The sequence below is a fragment of the Callithrix jacchus genome, chromosome 8, assembly GCF_049354715.1.
Source record: "Callithrix jacchus isolate 240 chromosome 8, calJac240_pri, whole genome shotgun sequence".
Taxonomy (NCBI): domain Eukaryota; kingdom Metazoa; phylum Chordata; class Mammalia; order Primates; family Cebidae; genus Callithrix; species Callithrix jacchus.
Window position 1 is genome coordinate 30913864 of NC_133509.1, and position 22806 is coordinate 30936669.

Here is a 22806-nt window from a genome sequence, read left to right on the forward strand (position 1 = left end):
TTTTTATGGAACAATTTTTGAATGTGGAATAAGACATATTTATTAATAGACTCAAGTATGTTTGTCTTTCTATACAATTTAAGAAACCAAGAAAAAACTTATACTAATATTTAGCAACTTATTTTTCAGTATTTTATTTTATTTAGAAATGACACGGACATTTCATGAGTATCTATTACTTAATTTATTTATTTTTCTTGTTTTCTTGTTTTTTTTGTTCGTTTATATTTAATATAACGTAATTTTAGGATTAAAAATCACATGAAAAGTTTATTTATAAACATTTATTTACATTCATCTATTTTTAACTATTTATAGGTTACTTATGAAAACCTATGTTAGAATTAGTCATTATATCACGGTATCTTTCTGTTAACCATTTTTACAGCATGTGAATTTCAGGTGTTCACCTAAGTAAAAATCTTAAAGCTAACTACATAAATATTTTGCCAAAAACTGAAAACAGCTATTTTCATTAAATCAGCAATATTAAATTAGTCTTACTTATCAAATGGTTACAGAAAGATCATTCAGGTTTTAGGCTGGATTTATAGTTTTGTACCTTTTGGTCAAATCCTGGCAGCTTATAACATCTAGAAGAGACAAATATAAAACCATCTGATTTGTAAACCCAGGCAAAAATGTATGCTGGCAATTCTGTAGACATTTCTATTTTTATCAACAAATTTAAAATCAGGTTATTTATGAAAGATTTACTTAAGTCACATGAACTTTCAGGCATTTGGGTTAATCACTAAATTTTGGTAGAAAAATATGTACATGTAACATACAGATATTTAAAAAACATCAAAACATAGAGACTCTCAAAAATAAAGACCTTACGGGAAGACCTTACTACATTTTTTTAACCTTAAAAATCTAGTCATTGTTTAGTAATCATCAGTCTTCACTTCCTAAGGGCAACATATTATTAAAACCCATTAATTCAGGCCAGACACAGTGGTTCATGCCTATAATCTTATCACTTTGGGAGAGTGAGGCGGGTGGATCACTTGAGTTTAGGAGTTCAAGACCAGCCTGGCCACATGGTGAATCCTCATCTCTACTAAAAATACAAAAATTAGACGGGAATGGTAGCACATGCCTGTAATCCCAGCTACTCAGGAGGCTGAAGCAGGAGAATCACTTGAACTGGGAAAGCAGAGGCTGCAGTGAGCTGAGATTATACCACTGCACTCCAGCCTGGGCAACAGAGTAAGATTTGGTCTCAAAAAAAAAAAAAAAAAAAAATCAATTATTTCTTCAAATGTTTCTTTTCCTTTTGAGGGGTCAGCAATGCCATGTCAGTACCACCTCTCTGGATTCCTGAATAGACTCCTAACTGCTGCTCCTGTAGCCAGTTTCTTTCTAATTCATCCTCTTTGTCATTAGCCAATTATCCTTCTCGTGGCATCTCATCCATATATCATTTCTGCATGCAAAAGCCTTTAGTGGCTTCCAAGAACACACTGAATAAAGGTCAGACATCTCTGTAAGACACTAACAATCTTCCATAATCTAGTCTTATTTATTTTTTGAGATGGAGTCTCACTCTGTTGCCCAGGCTGGATTGCAGTGGTGTGATCTCAGCTCACTGCAACTTCTGCTTCCTGGGTTCAAGCAGTTCTCTTGCCTCAGCCTCCTGAGTAGCTGAGATTACAGGTGCCCATCACCATGCCTGGCTAATTTTTGTATTTTTAATAAAGACTGGGTTTCACCATGTTGGCCAGGCTGGTCTCGCACTCCTGAACTCAGGTGATCTGCCTGCCTCGGTCTCCCAAAGTGATGGGATTACAGGCATTAGCCACTGAGCCCAGCCAATCTAGTTTTATTTAATTAGTCATGTCTTCACCTAGTTACCTGTATTTTAGCTTAAATACTTTTTCACTGTTTCCTGTACATAACCCTGCTCATTTCTGCTTCTGTACTTTTGCTTATTGTATTATCCCTACTTTAAGTTATCTTTCTAAACGTATCTAAATCTTAGCCTCCTGTAAAGCTTACCTCAAGATATCTTTTGTTATGCTGTTTTCTCCTGCCATTTCCAGGTCCTAATGAGCTCTTGCTTGTCTGAATCCCTAGAGTCTTTTCTCACAATTAATTCTATACTCCATTAGACAGCCACTTTGCTTTATATAACCACTTCAAATGTATATACATTTTCTCCTTAACCAAATAGGTTCCACAAGACAGGAACTCTTTTTTTTTTTCTGAGACGGAGTTTTGCTCTTGTTACCCAGGCTGGAGTGCAATGGTGCGATCTCAGCTCACCACAACCTCCGCCTCTTGAGTTCAAGCAATTCTCCTGCCTTAGCCTCCCAAGTAGCTGGGACTATAGATGCGCACCACCACACCCAGCTAGTAGAGACAGGGTTTCACCATGTGTGCCATGTTGGTCTCAAACTCCTGACCTCAGGTGATCCACCCACCCTGATTCCCAAAGTGCTGGGATTACAGGCATGAGCCACTGTGCCCATCTTCAATGCAGGAACTCCTGCTTCCTAATTCTCTTCTGTTTCCCACAGCACCCAGCACTGAACTTGTGCAAAATAGACAATAAATACTTGTTGAATCAAATTTCTCTTATCTCTTCTTAATTTGAATGAAATCCCTGGGATCAAGGACTGATGATAGAGAAGGGAGTATTGTAATAATGATTAAACAGTAACATGATTAAATGAATAGATACAGTACACATCCTACTGAATGTTTTTCTGCTTATATTTATTTTTTAAAATTCTATGAAAAAGTTCAAGAAGCATTATTATACATGTGTATTTTCCTGAACATAATGTAAATTAATAAATATTTGAGGTCCCCAGCCTCTTATATGGGGCTATCAATATCTTTATATAGTTATTTACATTTGAAACATATTTTGACCTACATTGTTTCACTTAATCCTTACAACAATCCTGTGAGGTAGGTTTTATTGACCCCATTTTAAAGATAAGAAAACAAAGGTTTAGGGAGATTATGTAAATTGTCCAGAGTTTCATAGCTAATAAGAGATGAGAGACTGCAGACCGAAGGCTTCTGATCCCAGGTCAGTTCTTTCCTCTAAACAAGACTTTTAAACTTTGGTTGTTAGAATCCTCTGGGGGAACTTCTGAAATTTCACTAGCTACAATTTTCTATACCAAGTATATCAGAATCTCTAGGGTGGGACCTAAGCGTCAGATTTTTTAAAGCTCCCCAGTTGATTCCAATGTGCAGTCAAGACTGAGAAGCACAGCTCTGTCTAAAGCAATTCTTTCTTAATCCTGACTGTTTAGAATCACTGGGTTACTGCCTAAAGTGTCTGTCTACCCCACACAATTTAAATCATAATCTCTGGAGGGTGAGATCCAAGTATGAGTATTTTCTAAAAGTTCCCCTAGATTATTCTAATGTGCACCCAAAATAGAGAATAATTGCTTAAAATTTAAAGAATAGCTGCCTCTAAGGCTAGAGGATTTTTTAAAAGAATAAATAACTTTTACTCTAGCTGGATATGTAGCCTAATACTTTGATAAGTACAGACTAGAACAAAAAAGAAGCTGAGAGAGTAACACAAAATAAGAAAGGTCATGTATTATCAGGTTTTGCATAAAATTAACTGTTAGGCTGAGTAAGGTTATAAATATAAATGAATGTGCTGGTCTTTTAGCAAAGACATAACTTATTTAACTTACATCAGACTGTCTTTAATTGTGACTAGTCCTTTAAATATTTTTCACCAGTAGTGTTGCTCAGTGTGTACTGAGCTTCCTTTCACAGTCCTCAGCTGACTGGTTTATGATCAGCCACATGCATGGGTGACATGGCTGGCTGGGGCTGAGGATCTGTGGTACTGTAGACCATGGCCACAGAATGGAGCTTCTCTGGGTCAAGCATTTACACTTGGGCTTTTTGACACTGTATTTTAAAAGCATGTGAATTTGGAGTTTAGCGAAGCTTTTCAATTGGTGTAAGAGGTTAGCTGTGAGTTTAGAACTGTATAATGGGGCCGGGCGTGGTGGCTCAAGCCTGTAATCCCAGCACTTTGGGAGGCCGAGGCGGGTGGATCACGAGGTCAACAGATCGAGACCATCCTGATCAACATGGTGAAACCCCGTCTCTACTAAAAATTACAAAAAATTAGCTGGGCACGGTGGCGCGTGCCTGTAATCCCAGCTACTCAGGAGGCTGAGGCAGGAGAATTGCCTGAACCCAGGAGGCGGAGGTTGCGGTGAGCCGAGATCGTGCCATTGCACTCCAGCCTGGGTAACAAGAGCGAAACTCTGTCTCAAAAAAAAAAAAAAAAAAGAACTGTATAATGTACAGGAAAGGACTATTCAGACAGATACTCATATTTATGATTAGAATGAAGATATTTTGATATTTCTTTAATTTACTTTTGAAATATTTTGATACACCTTTTTGAAGTTTGTACATTTGGACACCAAATTCCATATAAAACAGAGACTTGATCATCCTTTGAACAAACCTGTATCTTTTGAACCTATATAAAGATAAAATAGTGTGGTGCTGTGGTAGGTGTGTCCTTTGTTTTCAGTTATTTTATATCTATATATGTATATGTACATATACATGTGCATATATATATGAGTTTGATATATGGTGATATATATAAATATAACAATTATGTATCTTATGATATAAATAAAATGTCTCACAACTACAGCATGTCTTTGAATGCTCTGCCTTCTGCAATTGTAAGTGAACCATCTCACCAGGATTCCTGCCAAATTCTGAATTTAAAGTGGTGTCATCTGTATAGTTACCAACTAACAAAGGATTTCCTGAGTATATGGTAGACAGCCCATGAAAGTCTTCTAGAAAATATCATAAAGAAACTGAAGTTTGCATGTGTTCACTGGATTTTTCAACTTTATGTTTTTTAGAACCTTCAGGGTTTATAAATCTGACCTCATTTTCTCTTCATGTCTTGAGCAAAATAAACATCTTCTACTATTCTGTGTTGTTTTTGACCCTATATACAGTGCTGGGTAAGTAAATACTGTGGGGAATTTTGCCAAATAATATATTAACAATTTTGATAATAGAATTAGACCCTTGAGCCTATAACAAATGGCTCATGGATTCTTCATAAATCATTTTCTGGGACACGCTTTTGGAAAATAAAGCTCTTTCCTAACATGTTTAAAGGACATTTAGTTAACACCAAGTTAACTGAAGGGCGCTGAGAAGACTGCTATAGAATTAGTATTTGTGTAGAAACCTAACAGAAGCTTAAATGCCACCTGCTCAGAGCAACCTTCTTTGGGTGTCTTAAAGTTTTAGTCTATATCTCATCACATTTTATTTCCATCATTACCTTTATCAGAATTTACACTTATCTTCTGTGTTTATTGTCTATTTTCTCATGAAAATATTCACTGGTAGGTGAGTACGATGTCTCACACCTATAGTTTCAGCTACTTGGGGGCTGAAGTGAGAGGACTGTTTGAGCCCAGGAGGTTAAGTCCAGCCTGGGCAACATAGCAAGACCCCATCTCAAAAAAAAAGGATATGGATATATCCATTGGTGTTTTGTCTATTTTGCTTAGTATATAGTTCACTGAATATTTACTAATGTGTGGCTCTCAAAAAGTCAGCTCAAAAGAGAGAGAAACAGAGATGAGCAATAGTTCAGGCATATCTGCACTCTTCTGTTGTATTATTATACCCAGTACAATCATATGGCATGTGTCAACATTTCAGTCAACAAGGGACCACATATACAGTGGTGGTCCCATAAGACTATAGTGGAACTAGAGATATATAGTAGGTTATACCATGTAGCTTTGTGTATGATATATAAGGACAAAATTACCTAAGAAAACATCTCTCAGAATGCATCCCCATGGTTAAGTGATGCATGACTGTACTTATAAAATCACTTAGCCACACTTACAGAAGCAGAAATCACCACGAGTCTCTTTTAGGCTTTTGTGCTCATGTTCCTTAGTGACTAAAAGTCAATTAGGAGTACATTAGCCTATTTGTTGCCTAGTCAGTCTATATTTTACACTTTTATCCTCCCTTTGCACTTTGCTCATTAGTAACTCCCACCAGAGAACAAATGAAAGTATAACACTTTACGATTCTGTGTAAGTTATGGCACATCACCTTTGGAGGTAAGTTCTCTTGTTACAAGATAGGTTGAAGCTGTTTTTGATGCTTGTCTTACACTATGAGGCAATGCAAGTAATTTTGTTCCTGGGCTGTAAAACACAACAAAACAAAACATGTTAATAGGGAAGAACCGTTCCATTCAAAAAGTTGAAACCTGAAGGGAAAACTTTTAGATGCGTATGTCTTTAATGCAGATATAAAGTATATCTGAGAAAATTGCCTCTGACTTTTTAAAGCCTATTCTTGCCAGCAAATGATGGTATTTGCTCTTTTTTTTTTTTTTTTTTTTTTGAGATGTAGTCTCGCTTTGTTGCCCAGGCTGGAGTGCAGTGCCATCTCGGCTCACTGCAGCCTCCGCCTCCTGGGTTCAAGGGATTCTTCTACCTCAGCCTCCAAGTAGCTGGGATTACAGATGTGTGCCACCAGACCGGGCTAATTTTTGTATTTTTAGTAGAGACAGGATTTCACCATGTTGGCCAGGCTGGTCTTGAACTCCTAACCTCAGGTGATCCATCCACCTCAGCCTCCCAAAGTGCTGGGATGACAGGTGTGAGCCACCCTGCCTGGACTGGCATTTGCATTTTGAGAAGGGAAGTCTAACTGTCCCTTATCACTCTTGACAAACACTTGACATTCTTGCAGAAACCAGCACACTTACAAGACAAAATGACAATAACAATAATAATACCTAGAAACCTACACACTGAGAAGGGGGCAGTAAATAATAATAGAGAGGAGAGAAAAGTCAGCAGGGCATTCTAGATGAAAAAAAAAATGAAGCAAGTTAAACTTTCTACATGGTAACTGTGATTATGTAGTTAATACACAAAGTAATGACTGGCCTCTCAAGAAGAGGTTAAAATATATTCATTATATTAATTAGTGCAATTTAGAACAATTTCTTTCAAAAAGGAGTTGAAGTTTTATTGCTTTAAAGAATAAGTCTCAATCATCCGGAAATTTAACTTCTGTGGAATACCTCTTTGCCTCTTAAAGGAAATGTTAATATATTATATTGAGGTTATTATTGCAACAGAATCTTCAAAAATATGAGTATGCTTTTATTTGTTTCTAGAATCTATATGACACATATCTGTTCCAGATATAGTATCTACTAAGACAATTTCATAATCCAAAAATATGGAGTAAAGGAGCAAATAGTTGGTTAGCAAGGATATCTAGTAAAACATAAAGACTAGCAAAGATGAAAGGCTATGAAATAAAATGTTTATAGATGGCTAGTCTCATATCTCTGCACTATTCCTATAAATGCATCTCATGATATATATAATCAGAGTTATAGTTATTTAATCTCTCTTTTTGTCCATTGCCTCTTTTAGGTCCATGGTTTTTTGGTGAAATCACTGATGGCAAATTGGGTTGCTGCTTTTCCTTTGGGATGTTTGTTAATGGACATTTCCTACAAGGCAGCGTAACATTTATAATTGGAATTCTCCAGGTAAGAAGCAGAAATGCAATTTAAGAACATCTTGTCCTTCTTGGACTAATTGCATAACAATTATGAATCAAGCTGGGCGCGGTGGCTCACGTCTATAATCCCAGCACTTTGGTAGGCTGAGGCGGGTGGATCACGAAGTCAAGAGATCGAAACCATCCTGGTCAACAAGGTGAAACCCCGTCTCTACTAAAAATGCAAAAATTAGCTGGGCATGATGGTGCGTGTCTGTAGTCCCAGCTACTCAGGAGGCAGAGGCAGGAGAATTGCTTGAACCCAGGAGGCGGAGGTTGCAGTGAGCCGAGATTGTGCCATTGCACTCCAGTCTGGGTAACAACAGTGAAACTCCATCTCAAAAAAAAAAAAAAAACAAATCCAAAATCCAAAATTAAGTACCATAGATCATCTTTCCTACTTTACTTGCAGGGCAGTCTTTAATAAAAAGACTTCATTTGCTTTTAAAGTGCTTCCTTAAACTCCTTCCACTACTCTCATGTAAACATCTAAAATACGTTTTTTTTTCCTCTGAGACAGTGTCTCACTCAGTCACCTAAGCTGGAGTGCAGTGGTGCAGTCTTGGCTCACCACAGCCTCCGCCTCGTGAGTTCCAGTGATTCTCCTGTTTCAGCCTTTCGAGCAGCTGGGATTACAGGCATGCACCACCATGCCCAGCTAATTTTTGTATTTTTAATAGAGACGGGTTTCACCATGTTGGCCAGGCTGGTCTTGAACTCCTGACCGCAGGTAATCCACCTGCCTTGGCTTCCCAAAGTGCTAGGATTACAGGCATGAGCCACTGTGCCCAGCCTAAAATACATTTTTCTATGACGGGTTTATAAGAGGTGAAAGAAGTTTTGTTGTTTTTGTTTCATTGTGTTTTTTTATTGACAAAAAATGAAATAAGGGATTTATGGTAGAAAAAATTTTAGATTTCTGAGTAAACCAAAACTGATTATGATGATGAAGAAGGAAAATGTTTTAGAGGGGGAAAAAATAAAAAATAGACACATAAAAAAATGAGTCAGTTATTTGGTGGAAACTGCACTATGCAAAAGCCAGACTGGGGCTTTCCTAGCAATGTACTTGTTTAGGAACCTAAAACTGATGTATTAGGTTTACATTTGATTCCTCTAAAACAAACACACAAAGAACCCTGTCCCATAGGAAAACTCTGTAAACAGATTTGAAAAGTATTTATCTAACGATTTCTTTATTTTACTCGCCTAATGGAGTTAGTGGACCAAAATTTAAAGTTTTGGAAGAGATCCGAAAACATTCAAAATAAGTTCATGACCTTCTAACAGGGCAGTAAAACATGATCCAGCAGGATTAGAGACAGCCAAGTAGGAAAGACCTCTGCCTAGCAAACACTGACCCAAGTCCAGAATATTCTCTGCATAGCAGCATTATATATGTGAGTAGGCCCTGGATTCGTTTCATTTTCTTTTTTTTTGAGACAGAGTCTTGATCTTGTCGCCTAGGCTGAAGTGCAATGGCAAGGTCTTGGCTCACTGCCACCTCCACTTCCCTAGTTAAGCGATTCTCCTGTCTCAGCCTCCTGAGTAGCTGGGATTATAGGCAGCCACCACCACGCTTGGCTAATTTTTGTATTTTTAGTGGAGATGGAGTTTTACCATGTTGACCAGGCTGGTCTTGAATTCCTGACCTCAGGTGATCCACCCGTCTCAGCCTCCCACAGTACTGGGATTAAAGGTGTGAGCCAGCGAACCCAGCTTCATTTCAGTTTTCTATTATGTAGATGGAGGCTGTCTCTAAGGAGCTCTCTCATACCAAGTGAATCCTGAGCCTTACCAAAAGGCAGGGTTTTTTCCTTTGTAAATGTTTACATTCATAATACATAGTACACTAATAACAGATTTTACATATCCAGACCCATGACTCCCAAATCTATATCTCTGATCTAGACCTCTTCTCTGCACTTCAAGTGCCTCTATATCAAACGGCCATAGATGTCTCACAGGCATCTCAACTTAATATGATATCTCCCTAATAGAAATATTATTTCCACCCCCAAACCTGTTCCTCTCTTTTTTTTTAGTTTAATAAGTGACTCCACCATTCACCTGATTTCTCCAAGATTTATCCTCAGTTATTCCCTTTCCTTCGTACTCTGTATCTATTTCACCAGCAAGCTGTACCGTGTTTGATCTGCTTCCAATGCGTATCTTGAATCCATCCACTTCTCTCCATTTCTGTTACCCTAGTCTAAGTCATAATTACATGCCTGGGTCTTCTCACTGATACTCTTGCCTCCTTATTCTCAGTTTAATACAGAGTATCCAGTGTGGTCTTTTAAAAACTTTTTAATCAGCTCACTCACTTTTCAGTTTGAAATGCTTTAAAGCAGAGCAGTGATCTGGGTCCTGCTGACTGCCCCAGTTTCCACCTGGCTCATACTCTGCAAGAGGTCTTGCCAAGACCTCTCCCACCTCTGGGCTTTTCATTCGTTCCTTCTGCCTGGAATGTACTTCCATCCTCTTGATTCATTCCTGTCCTTCTGGCCTCTGAGAGCCTTTCTCCCAGTTACCTTCTCATGACCCAGTTATTTCCTTCACTGAACTAATCACCATCTGTAATTATCTGTTTTGTTTATTTTTTTGGTCTTTCTTCTCACTGTTAGAATGCATAAGCTCTATAATGGACCTTTTGTTGTATGTATATGTGTTGTATGTATAATGTGTGTGTATACATTTAGTTCAATTCCAGCTTAACACCACTGGGACCTCAACATAAATTAAATGATACCTGCTTTCAAAGTGAATAAAAGGACATGGGCAAATACACAACTAGGCGCAGGTTAGCTGTTGTGTTATAAGCAACTGTGCTTGAAGCATAATTAGCTAACCCCAAGACAGAAAGCAGCATATTCTTAGAATCCATCAGTAACGCATTATTAAGACCAAACTCTTCCAAAGACTTGGGAGTAAGCTATGTTTCTGTTCTTTTCCAGTTGGCGTTTTTTAACATCCCCTTGATGGCTTACATATGTTGGAGCTTGCTGCAGCGGTGCTTTGGTCACAACTTCAGGTCTCATCTCCATCAAAGAAAATACTTAAAAATTATGCCAGTTCACCTACTTATGCTGCTGCTGTACATCTGGCAGGTTTATTCCTGCTACTTTCTTTATGCAACATACGGCACCCTAGCTTTTTTATTCTCCCCTTTGCGGACTTGGTTGACATTGTCGACACCTGTTCTCATTCGTTGTGTGTGGACACTGAACCCCACCAAGCTTGGAATCTTCATGGTGCAGTTAAAAAGCCACCTGAACTCCTGAAGGCCATGTCTCACCACTGGCAGCTGGGCAGAAGCCCAGCCTTTGTGTATGTAGCCCAGGCTTCCACCCCGGTAGTAGGTGGAAGGCCAGTATTAGTGGGTGAGTTTAGGGAGCTGCTGCTCCTTGGACTCCTGGATGTTGGAGGGATTACCCACTACTGATAACCTGCAGAGTGGACTGCAGAAAAGTCTCAAAAATGATGCTTTTATTCCTTCCCTCCCCAAGGAGGTAAAGGGTTGATTTACTATGGTGAAGAGAAAACCCTCATCTAGGACACCCACAGGGTAGGGGTTGGGTGTGTGTGTATGGGAGTATCTGAGACCCAGTGTGTTTTTTATGGCTACCCCATATAAAGCATCTACCGCTGTGCTTAGAATTCAGCAGCTGTCAAAGGCGCAGTTTCAGGGACAGGGAACCTGTGAGGATCTGGATCCGACCCCGACTACCTCTGAGATACGAGTTCCCTGGTCTATTTTCCCACAGGATTGCGGGCTCTCTGGTTCCTTAGTCGGAAGTGTTTTCAACTAATTATATAAATGAATGAATGATGAATAATAAATACCTTGGGCCGGAGCCTTCTTGTGTGGCGGGGCCTCTGGGGCGAGAGAAGGCGTGGCCTAGCCTGGCGTCTGAGAATGGAATGGGTGGTACACGACCTCTGGGAGCCGGGCGGGGTGGGGCGGGAGGAGGAGGCGGGGCCTGGCCTGGTGTCTGAGAATGGAATGGAAGGTACGGGACCTCTGGGATCCGGGTCGGGTGGGGCAAGAGGAGGCGGGGCCGGGTCTCTGGGGCGGGGCGGGGCGGCTTGTTGCCGGAAAGGAGTCCCAGACGCAGCGACCCGGAAGTAGAGCGGCTGTCACAGTGCGACTCCCGCTGCGGCGGCAGAGGCCTGTGTTTGCGGCCTTCTGCGAGCGACGAGGATGGCGAGCGCAGGGGCACCTGCAACCGCAGTCCCCACCTTGGCTCCGCCTTTGGAGCAGCTCCGGCACTTGGCAGTGGAGCTGCGGTTGCTCCTGCCTCGAGTGCGGGGTGAGCTTACGGAGTGGGAACGGGCGACGGCAGGGGCGGGCTCGGGGTCTGGGAGAGGCCGGGCTCCGGGTCGGGTAGAGGCCGGGCTCGGGCGAGGGAGGTGGCTCCGCTTACCTCAGCTTTTCTATTTGCCACCGTTCGGCCCCCCAACGCCACACCCACCAGTCGGCGAAGCCCAGGAGACTACTGAGGAGTTTAATCGAGAGATGTTTTGGAGAAGACTCAGTGAGTGCGCCTTCTGTCCGGGCTCCCCTGCCTCAGCTTCTCTAGCGTTCCAACCCCTTTCCCTCCTACTCCCCACCGCGGGAGGTGACTGCCCTCCCCCGCTGCATCCTTTCTGTGGGATGCCTTATCCACCTCGGCACCTGAGGGAGTGAAATAGAATTCTAACATCGACATTGGGAGATGTTTTTGAGAAGTCTCGGTCGGTAAGGGAACGCGCTTCTTCCAAGTCCGTGCAGCACTAACATATTGGCACCTGCCTCTCCCTCTGCCACCCCCCAGATGAGACAGCTGTGATGGTGTCAAGGGAAGCCACGACTCTGACCACAGTCTTCTCTCAGTTTCCACTGCCATCTCCACAGGTGGGCTTCACTTTCCTGGAGTCCTTGTGCTGCTGAGTTACACATTTAGGAATCCTCTCATTTTCTTTCCACCTTTTACATGCATGCCAGATTTATCTTCATCTGTCCAATGAGGTTACAGTTTTTCCTTCACCCGATTATGTGAAGACCAAATTGCAAAGTGCAGTTCCTGACGCGGAGTAGGCAGGTCTTCTAAATATTGATTCAATCAGAAGTTCACCCTGGTTGTTTTCCTTTCCGATAATTTTTTAAGCACTTTTTATTTGCTGGGTGTTTTCACATACTTGATGGCCATCAGACAGATGAGCAAGCAGGCTCAGATGCACAGGTTAAGATTTTTTTAAAAACCAAGGGAGGTAGGATTTATATCAAGATCTACCTGATGTCTAAGCTATACTTATTCTGTTATACTACATAATAACCTTTTTATATTGAATTTTTTTATATTTAAGCAGTAACATGTAGACAGTATAAAATTCAAAAGAGATCAAAGTAAAGTATACTAAAAGTTTATCTTCCCACCCACTTTCTCATTTTTGTCTCCCCCAGTTCCTTTTGCATTATTCCACATATATTCTGTGCATATATACATTCATGTACATTTATCTGTATATGTCAGCTTCTTTTTACACAAATGATAAGATACCATAAACACTGTTTGGGACCTTTCTTTATAGAAATTGACAATATGTCTTGGAAATCAACTCTTAGCAGTACCTATAAAGTTGCTCAGTTCTTTGTCATGACTGCATGGTATTCAATAGAGTAGATATAAACATAATTTAAGCAGTACTATATGTGGACATTTAAGCTGTTTCCAAATTACAATTACTGCAAACAGTTCTGTGATGAATTACCTAATTCTGTTTATGTGTGTATATAAGGAGAAAAAAAATCCCAGAAGTGGAATTGCTAGAACAAAGAATTTATGCATTTTAAGTATTCCTTTGTGATAAAACTAATGAAAGTAAACATGTTGGCTATGACCAGCTATGCTCTATGCTCAGTTTTTCTAGAGCTGTGTATCCTTAATATGGGAGTAAGATTCTTGTAAAATGGCATATTCATTGCTTTATTTGATTTTCAGTCAATAGTTTCAATTTTATCAGTCTATATATACAGGTGTTTGGAAAGAATATAAATATCTTCTGCTATGTGTACCTACAATGATAAACTCTCTCCCCCTATATACCTTTGAGTTTTGTTTGTTTGTTTGTTTGAGACAGTCTCACTCTGTCTCTGAGTCTGGAGTGCAGTGGCAAGATCTTGGCTCACTGCAACCTCCACCTCCCGAGTTCAAGCAATTCTCCTGCCTCAGCCTCTTAAGTAGCTGGGATTACAGGTGCCCACCGCCATGCCCGGCTAATTTTTGTATTTTTAGTAGAGACAGGGTTTCATTATGTTGGCCAAGCTGTTCTCATACTCCTGACCTCAGGTGATTCACATGCCTCAGCCTCCCAAAGTGCTGGGATTACAGGTGTGAGCCACTGTGCCTGGCTTACCTTTGAGATCTGCAACAAGGAAACGAGATGATTTGTATGAGAGCACTTTAAAAGATCATGGAAATAGACTACTTATTTCAAAAAGAGTAGTTAATATTATTTTTCTTATCTGCTAACCTGTTTCTTTCAAATACACTTGGGATTTGTTGCTAAAACTCACTGCAAGTAAGATACCATGAGGAGGCAGCATAGAACTGATTTTCTATACATGCTCAGGATAGTAGTTATACTCATAGATGAAAAATTAGAATATGGATTTATTTGAAATATGTACAAATATTCATGTATATAAATATATTCAAATTGTATATACATGTATGTATACACACACACACATATATATACACATGAATCATCATTGTCTTCTTGGGATCTCACCACTTTAGTCCTACTAAAAGATGAGTTTTTTTAAAATTTCAATCTGTATGGATTGATACTTTAATAAAATTATGTGCTTGGATGTTGAAGAAATGTCAAATTGCCATAAAAGTTTCTAAACACTCTCAGTCACTGTCCTTATCTCATCCCTGACTGGTCACAAACAGTTTGTAGACTGGCACCAATCTGGACCACATTTGCATAGTATTGACTTGGAATTTAACAGAAAATTGAGGACAAGGAAGATGAGAAAGCCAGTGACCACTTAGAAGGAAAATAGTCAACATGGAGCATTGTTGAGTACATGCTAGTACCTTTGGTTACATATTGTGATTCTGTTGAGAGAGAGAGATTAATGGACTAATATAGAGGCTGGTCCATCAGTTGTTCTGTCTCTCTCTCTCTCTTTTCTGTAAAGGACCAGTTAGTAAATACTTTAGACTTTGTAACCAGCTACCCAACTCTGCCCTTGTAGAGCAAACACAACTACAGACATTTAAACTAATGAGCATGGCTGTGTCCCAATACACTTTATTTACAAAAACAGGCAGTGGGGCCTGAGTTGGCCTGTGGACCACAGTTTGCCAACTGCTGGTCTAAGATATCATGAATATCTTTGGACACAGAGTATCAGGAATAAGTTTTTCCTGCTGTTTCGTAATGGTTTATCGAGTTGTCAGCCCAGTGTATACTATATAGCTAACTCCTCTTTGGTATGTGATCAGTATAGCAGAAGGCCTAACTTCATACCAGGACTTCAGAAAATGTTTGATAATGCTGTAGAAATATCTATTCTAGTCTGGACATGTTGGCTTATGCCTGTAATCCCAATACTTTGAGAGGCCAAGGCAGGTGGATCCCCCAATGTCAGGAGTTCAAGACCAGCATGGCCAACATGGCAAGACCCTATCTCTACTAAAAATACAAAAATTAGCCAGGTGTGGTGGCAGGTGCCTGTAATCCCAGCTACTTGGGAGGCTGAGGCAGGAGAATTGCTTGAACCTGGGAGGTGGAGGTTGCAGTGAGCCAAGGCTGTGCCATTGCACTCCAGCCTGGTTGACAGAGCAAGACTCTGTCTCAAAAAAAAAAAAAAAGAAGAAGAAGAAAAATATTTGCTCTATTCCACAGTAGAAGGATTATGATCTAATCTGTTTCCTTTTTCATAGGAAACCCAGAAGTTCTGTGAACAAGTCCATGCTGCCATCAAGGCATTTATTGCAGTATATTATTTATTTCCAAAGGATCAGGGTAAGCCATATAAGTGTTGCATTTATAGTGTAGATCTTTGCTGATATTGTGGATTATGTCTTGTGATTTTTACCTTTACTCAACTTGAACATGTAACTTTCTCCCATAAAATACAAAGATAATTTTATAATGTAAATAACTTCTATAAACAAGCCATTATTCTAAGATACAGATGCTTTGTTCTATTACTTCCCATCTCCCCTGCCTTGAATGACTCTTACGGCTTTTAATTCTCACAGGCTCCTCCCTCTCAAACCCATTTTTAACACCACAGATACTGGCTGGCTCTCAGCCCCATATGAAGGCTCAGGTCATCCTTACTCTCCTCCACCCATGTTATATCTCACCCTATTTTGGAACATCTTCATAGGTTAAATGGCCTCCAGCCCTGCCTGTAGAATCATGCGTTGATTATAATCATGCCAAAATTATAACTGAATACATGTCATGGATCTTCAGGGTTACTACTCAAGTGGTTTAAACTTCAAGTGTTTCATCTACAGTTGTTAAGAGGTCATGGTCTTTAATGAATGAATACATGGTGTCATGGAAAGATTTTGTTCCAAATCTCTTTTGAAGAAAACACTAAGAAATGGCAGGAGGGGCAAGAAAATGTCATGGGGATGTAAGTAAGACCTGAGTTTTGTGTTAGCATGTAGGTTAAAGCATGTGGATGTACATTATCTTATATTCTGTAATACTTAGACTTGGGAAAGCAGATGCTGCTTCTGAAAAGAACACCAGACTGCTTATTCTTTGGGTTTGGCCACAGGAATCACTCTGAGAAAGCTGATCCGGGGCGCCACCCTGGACATCGTGGATGGCATGGCTCAGCTCATGGAAGTACTTTCCATCACTCCAACTCAGAGGTAGTGATGCCACAGTTTAGGTTATCATTTATTGGGGTTCATTGCCTGAGAGGGGAAAAGCTCATTTTAACAGCAAAGTTATTGACAGCTGAGAGTAATGACCAGCAGGAAGGAGCTTTTTACGAGACAGGAACCTAGGTTATTGATATATCCATACTGATTTCTTTCCCCAGCCCTGAGAACAATGACCTTATTTCCTACAACAGTGTCTGGGTTGCATGCCAGCAGATGCCTAAGATACCAAGAGGTGAGTGAAAATGGGAAGTGGGCCATGTCTGCTGGCCAAAGCAGAGAGACCTCTTCCTGCTTTATAACATGTATATTTGAATTTATATAAACAGTCTAGTGAAATATATATATTATATTACCAAAAGTGATAGGTATTAATACTTCTGTCATTCTTTAGGTTGAACAAATACAGTTTGTTTTCGTAGTCCTACCCCAAGAGTAGTATTACGGAACACACTGAAGCAGTTCTGAGGTAGAGCCAGCTAGGCCAAAACAGTGGTTGTCCAAGAGGACCATGATGTTAAACATCATGTGACCATATCATTTCTTCTTGTGGTAAATAAAATACAAGCTTTTTAAACTCCTGTTTAGATACCAGGGGATGTAGTGAGAAGAATTTTAGATTAAACCACCACCCTTGTCAACCATCCTTGGCACCGCCTTCATTAGGAACAGTGTGGTTGTCCTTTGCAGTTTTAAGAAAATTGTTGGGTTTCTCATCTAATTGTAGTGCCTCTGATCTTTCACTCATAGATAACAAAGCTGCAGCTCTTTTGATGCTGACCAAGAATGTGGACTTTGTGAAGGATGCATATGAAGAAATGGAGCGGGTCAGGGGAACTTCATCGTTGGAAGGCAACTCTTTGACTAGTAGATGATAGTTGATTATAAAGAGAGATTCCCTAAGCATTGACCAGATAGATCTTATTCTCACTACTGTCCTCTGTCTTCCATCTGTCCCTCCTTGTTAGTGTGTGATTTAGTACCACTCCTCTCTGTTCCCTTACTGGACAAGGAGAGCGAAAACAGGGTTTGTGAAGTAATTCAACTCTGTAGCCATTAGTGAAGTGGCTGGCTAAGGTTTTTGGACAACTAAGGCATGGTGCTAAAAGTATAATAGGCCCCTTTTTTATTCTTTTTCTTTTTTTGCATGTACATCATGGTATGTCTTAGGCTGTGGAAGAATGCGACCCTTACTCTGGCCTCTTGAATGATACTGAGGAGAACAACTCCGACAACCACAATGATGAGGATGATGTGTTGGGGTTTCCAAGCAATCAGGACTTGTATTGGTCAGAGGATGATCAAGAACTCATAATCCCATGCCTTGCACTGGTGAGAGCATCCAAAGCCTGCCTGAAGAAAATCCGGATCTTAGTGGCAGAGAATGGGAAGAAGGATCAGGTTGCACAGCTGGATGACATTGTGGATATTTCTGATGAAATCAGCCCTAGGTGAGTGTGAGCCCCACTTGAAACATCTGAGCAGCAGCATTCTGATCTCATTTTGTGCTGTCACCCCAAGGATTCTTCCCAGTTTATTTATATTTTGAAAGTTTTCAAACATATAGGAAAGTTTAAAAAGTACTTCAGTGAACACCCCTACATCCTTCTATTAGATTTGCCTGTTGTTCACATTTTTTCCTATATTGGTTTATTTCTCAAAAGATAGATGTTTCATGTTTATTCCAGAATGTTTTGAGAGTAAATTGCAGAAAGCAATGACATTCACTCATAAATACTTAGGTATGTATCTCCTGAAGTACTTTTATTCCTGCTCTTATTGTCACTTCCAAGAAATTTGACATTGAATGTAATAATATTATCTAATATTCAGATTTGTCCAGTTGTCTCTATCTAAAATGTCATCTAAATTCAGGGTTCTGTCAAGGTCTCACATTACATTTAATTGTCATCTCTTTCATCTCTTGAAAGCTAGAACAGTTCCTATCCTTTGTAGTCTTTTTAAATCAACATTTTAAAAAGAAACCAGGTCAGTTGTCTTGTAAAATATCCAACAATCTGGATTCATGTGATTGTTTTTTCATTTTTTGCAAGAATATCATATAATTGAATGTTTTGTGCTCCTCATTTTATCATATCAGGGAGGTACATGATGTTGGTTTGCCTCATTATTGGTGGTTCTAAATTTGATCACTTGGTTAAAGTGGTGCTCACTTTAGGAAAGATACCTTTTACTCTAATTTTAGTTTCCATTGATGAACCCTGCCTGCTTACATTAGGTATTAAACTGATGGTTTCACATCCTCACATTTTTGACTGAATCGATCATGTACCCTACTATGAACCAAGGGAATTTTTCCCCCAGCTTCCTCGTGAAATGGGATATGCATGTTCCAATAAAGACTGGTTGAACTCATTCTGCATTGATTGCCCAATTGCCCAGTTTTAAAAACTGACAGGCTTCCTGGATGTCAGATGAGCAAAAGAAAAAAGAAAAAAAAAATGACAGGCATTTCTGGGACAGTTTCTCACTGTTGACATCCATAGTTGTGTGCTAGAAACAACCTGGCTGCATTTCTTTTTTTGTTAATGGTTACTTTTGTTTTCTGCTCTTAGTGTGGATGATTTGGCTCTGAGCATATATCCACCTATGTGTCACCTGACTGTGCGAATCAATGTAAGTACTGGCTTTGAGGGAATAGCTACATATCTAATGGGAAGAATTTCACTAATCACTAGTATTTCCTCTAAGCTATAGGGTACATATTTATTTGTCACATTTGGATGGAAGTACAACAGTAATGTCGCAATTCTTGCATGCATTTGTGCTTGATAAATATTTGTTAAAGTTGAATTATAATAGCCATGAGCTTTGGTAGTTCTCTCTTCCATCATTACCTGGGTAATCATTTAGAAAAGCCTAAAGGCCTTAGAAAATGCTGCTTTGAGGCTGGACGTGGTAGCTTATGCCTGTAATCCCAGCACTCTGGGAGGCTGAGGCAGGCGGATCACCTGAGGTCAGGAGTTCGAGACCAGCCTGGCCAACATGGTGAAACCTTGTCTCTACTAAGAATACAAAAATTAGCTAGGCATCACATGCCTATAATCCCAGCTACTCAGGAGGCTGAGGCAGAAGAATCACTTGAACCCAGGAGGCGGAGGTTGCAGTGAGCCAAGATCGCGCCACTGCACTCCAGCCTGGGCAACAGAGCAAGACTCTGTCTCAAAAAAAAAGAGAAAAAAGAAAATGCTTATTTGAAAAGAAAGTCTTAATTACACAGTAATTTAGGAACTTCTCAACCTGAAGTCAAAAGTTTCTAGTTTCTAGACTAGGCAGCAATTAGATTGAACTCTAGCTGTTGATGAAGTAGCTCGCTGAGGTTGCAAGTTTCTTAATTCTACATTAGACAGAAATAAGTGTTACAGAAACATACTCTGTTCTAATACAAACACATTGTGTGATTTAACCATGGAGAGTCAAGTTTCTTATAAATATCTGATTTTATTGTATTCTTTGAAGTTCTGTGCCATTTACTAGAGAGAGTTCTTTCTACTGTTATTGGAAAGAGCCCTAAAACTGCCAAATGGCTTATATTTTAAAGTTGAACGTATCAATTCTAGTAATAGCTGATAAATTGGATAATGGAAACTAGATTCGTCAGATGTTCTTCATGATGTACAAACACCTTGAAGTAGAATAGGATCCTTTTGGGCATTAACTTAAAAAATTGACTCCCTAGGAAATAAACATCTTTAGCAGTATGCCTAGTCAACTATCCCAAACATAGCATCTGCTCTAGCAATTTTAAAATGTATACTGCATATGTATCTTTTTTTTTTTTTTTTGAGAGAGAAAGTCTCACTCCATCGCCAGGCACCAGGCTGTAATACAGTGGTGTGATCTCAGCTCACTGCAACTTCCACCTCCTGGGTTCAAGCAATTCTCCTGCCTCAGCCTCCCTAGTAGCTGGGACTACAGGCATGCGCCACCATGCCTAGCTAATTTTTGTATTTTTAGTAGAGAAATGTCTCCATGTTATTATTATATTGGCAGTGTTAAAATCTTTTATAAGGTTTAAAAAAAAAAAAAACAGGAAACTTAGTCATTTCTGCTTTATATTTTGAGCTATCAGCTTTTGGGACCAATTCAGGTTACATTGTTCCCTTTTCTATTCTTTTCTAAATTGAAAATATTTTGGATTTTTAAAATCTTATTAAAACGTTATAGTAACAATATTAACAAGATCTTGCTAAAGAGAAAAGAACCCATAATCCCATCACCCTAACCTAATCAGCATTTTTGTTTTTGCGTGCTTCCTTCAGGGTTCGTTTTCTAAATATATATATTTTAATCATTTGAGTCTTTTAAAATATTTGAGCTTGCCTTTTTATGGTAGGGCTCAGGGTGAGTAACTTCTATGTTTCTTTTCTAGTCTGCGAAACTTGTGGCTGTCTTAAAGAAGGTGCTTGAAATCACAAAGTAAGTATGAAGACTTTTCAGATAGCTTTTTGAGAGTAAAGTGGAGCTCCTGTCCAGACATTCTCAACTCCTAAGCCCCCATTTCAAGGAGTGGGAAAGGGTGGGTGTGGGATTTTCTTTCAACTTCAGTTGTGGGGCAGCTGAGTTTCTGCAAAGAAGCACCCCTTTAAAAAATTACAGTTTTCCCTGTGCTCCCTCCTGAGGACAGGTTTTCCCTGAGGACACCCTAGTAAGTTTAACCTATTTTTTTTTCTATTCTATTCATAGAGCAAGTCATGTGACCCCTCAGCCAGAAGATAGTTGGATCCCTTTACTTATTAATGCCATTGATCATTGCATGAATAGAATCAAGGAGCTCACACAAAGAGAACTTGAATTATGAGTTTTCAGGTTCATTTATACTCTCTTCTCCTCTTCTCACCATCATGGTCAGGCTCTGATGTCTCCTTTTAAAATGGAGCTAGAATGCTTGCTGGATTGAGAGGCAATGCCTGTTTATATTTAGCAAGAGACACTATTACCAAAGATTGTTGGTTAGTCCAGATTGGCACCTATTTACAAACCATATACAAATAATATATTTTTCTGTGCTATATGTAAAAAATAATTGCATGATTTCTCATTCCTGAGTCATTTCTCAGAGATTCCTAGGAAAGCTGCCTTATTTGCTTTTTGCTGTAAATTGTTTTCATTGTAAAGATGTTGATGGTCTCAATAAAATGCTAACCTGCCAGTGATTGAGTGCCCTTCCAAAGTTTCTTTTTACCAGAAATACAGTGGATTGAGACTAAAACATTACTTTCATTTGGGTTTGTTGGTTTAAAAATCTGATTCTGATCAGAAGTGTATTTAGAACAAAACCCTTTATTTAGAAAAGATTACTCCAAAATTCATCTTAGCATTTCACCATGTTATATATTATTATCAACAAGTCCTTCTGAATATTGTCTCAGGTTACTTCATGTCTCTAAAATATACTGGCATTGAGCTGATGTTAGGTTTGCCCACCTTGTTGAACAGATTTATTTCCTTATACATACTTGTATTGTCCTCTGTTACATGTGTCCCCAAATGTAAATACCAATTTTTTACAAATCAAATGTTTTTTAGTGTATAAGAGATTTTATGTAATTTTAAGGGCCTTTTCAGTTCATCCTTTTGCAAAACCATCACCGCTTAATTATACTTTTGCATCAGTCTAGAAGACTTCATATTGGAAAGCAGCGTAAACCTGTAGTGATGTACATTCTGGTGAGCTGAATTGGGCCTTTTGCATGTCCTGCAGGTCTCCACCACCTCTAATACCTGTCCTTTTCCTTCTGTAGGTGTAATTCTTCACATGTGCCTTTCTGCTCTCTCTAGGTATAATCAGTAACAACAGTCATTCTTTGAGTGACTAGTGTATACTGGGGGTTGAAATTCCTTAAGCCAAATGTGTTTTAATTTACTGTTTGAAAGTGCCATTTTGTACTGCTAACAAGTGTCATAAAGGGAAGGAACTAAAACTAAACTGATAGAGTGCCAAAGCAACAAAATAACAAACAAAATAACTTTGTACAAAAGGAGTCTAGTTCTTTCTTCTTATAGAGCCTATTTTTTATATACTTAAAAAAATATTTTTCTACTGGACCAAATTCATGTTATTAACATTAGACTTTAATTGTGGGATACTTAATGAATATAGAACTCTAACATAAAGATTTATCTATAGCTGAATAATTCTCTCAGGTCCTATGTTATATAACTTTGTTCAGTCATGTTTGGATCTTTAAGGATAACAATCAGAGAAAGCACTGATCAATGTACATTTTTTTTTTTTGAGATGGTGTCTTGCTCTGTCCCCCAAGCTGGAGTACAATGGCACAATCTT

The 22806-nt window shown here is 39.2% G+C and overlaps 2 protein-coding genes across 24 annotated transcripts in view; both read left to right on the top strand.

Annotated features, from left to right (window-relative positions):
* Positions 1-11433, top strand: part of TMEM62 (transmembrane protein 62) — a 55491-nt gene extending 44058 nt beyond the window's left edge. For 15 of the 22 annotated variants that reach the window (XM_035259446.3, XM_078334084.1, XM_017976788.4 and 12 more), the window contains 3 exons: positions 4887-4991; positions 7461-7579; positions 10548-11433. In XM_035259446.3, coding sequence (XP_035115337.1) covers positions 4887-4991; positions 7461-7579; positions 10548-10874 — 551 coding nt within the window. In that variant the 3' untranslated portion in view covers positions 10875-11433. The remainder of the gene's footprint in view (positions 1-4886; positions 4992-7460; positions 7580-10547) is intronic. The other 7 variants (XM_017976791.4, XM_017976793.4, XM_054239551.2 and 4 more) reach the window with 1 other exon arrangement.
* A 53-nt stretch (positions 11434-11486) lies between these two features.
* CCNDBP1 (cyclin D1 binding protein 1) lies at positions 11487-21673 on the top strand. Of its 2 annotated transcripts, none has more exons than XM_035259456.3 (11): positions 11487-11603; positions 12069-12128; positions 12408-12487; positions 15534-15615; positions 16388-16484; positions 16658-16731; positions 17247-17323; positions 17667-17947; positions 19073-19133; positions 20890-20936; positions 21204-21673. In XM_035259456.3, the coding sequence occupies exons 1-11, from the start codon at positions 11510-11512 to the stop codon at positions 21316-21318; spliced, it is 1068 nt and encodes a 355-aa protein (XP_035115347.1). In that variant the 5' UTR covers positions 11487-11509; the 3' UTR covers positions 21319-21673. The 2 variants fall into 2 exon arrangements, with proteins under 2 accessions (XP_035115347.1, XP_002753419.1); XM_002753373.7 differs by lacking the exon at positions 11487-11603 and adding an exon at positions 11730-11903.
* The last annotated feature ends 1133 nt before the right edge of the window (positions 21674-22806 follow it).

Excerpts from the sequence above, each read along its gene's own strand:
- CCNDBP1 (XM_002753373.7), top strand. The coding sequence starts at position 11,795 with ATGGCGAGCGCAGGGGCACCTGCAACCGCAGTCCCCACCTTGGCTCCG. Across the intron at positions 15,616-16,387 it reads TTTATTTCCAAAGGATCAGG|GAATCACTCTGAGAAAGCTG; the intron begins GTAAGCCATATA and ends GTTTGGCCACAG. Across the intron at positions 17,948-19,072 it reads TCTGATGAAATCAGCCCTAG|TGTGGATGATTTGGCTCTGA; the intron begins GTGAGTGTGAGC and ends TTCTGCTCTTAG.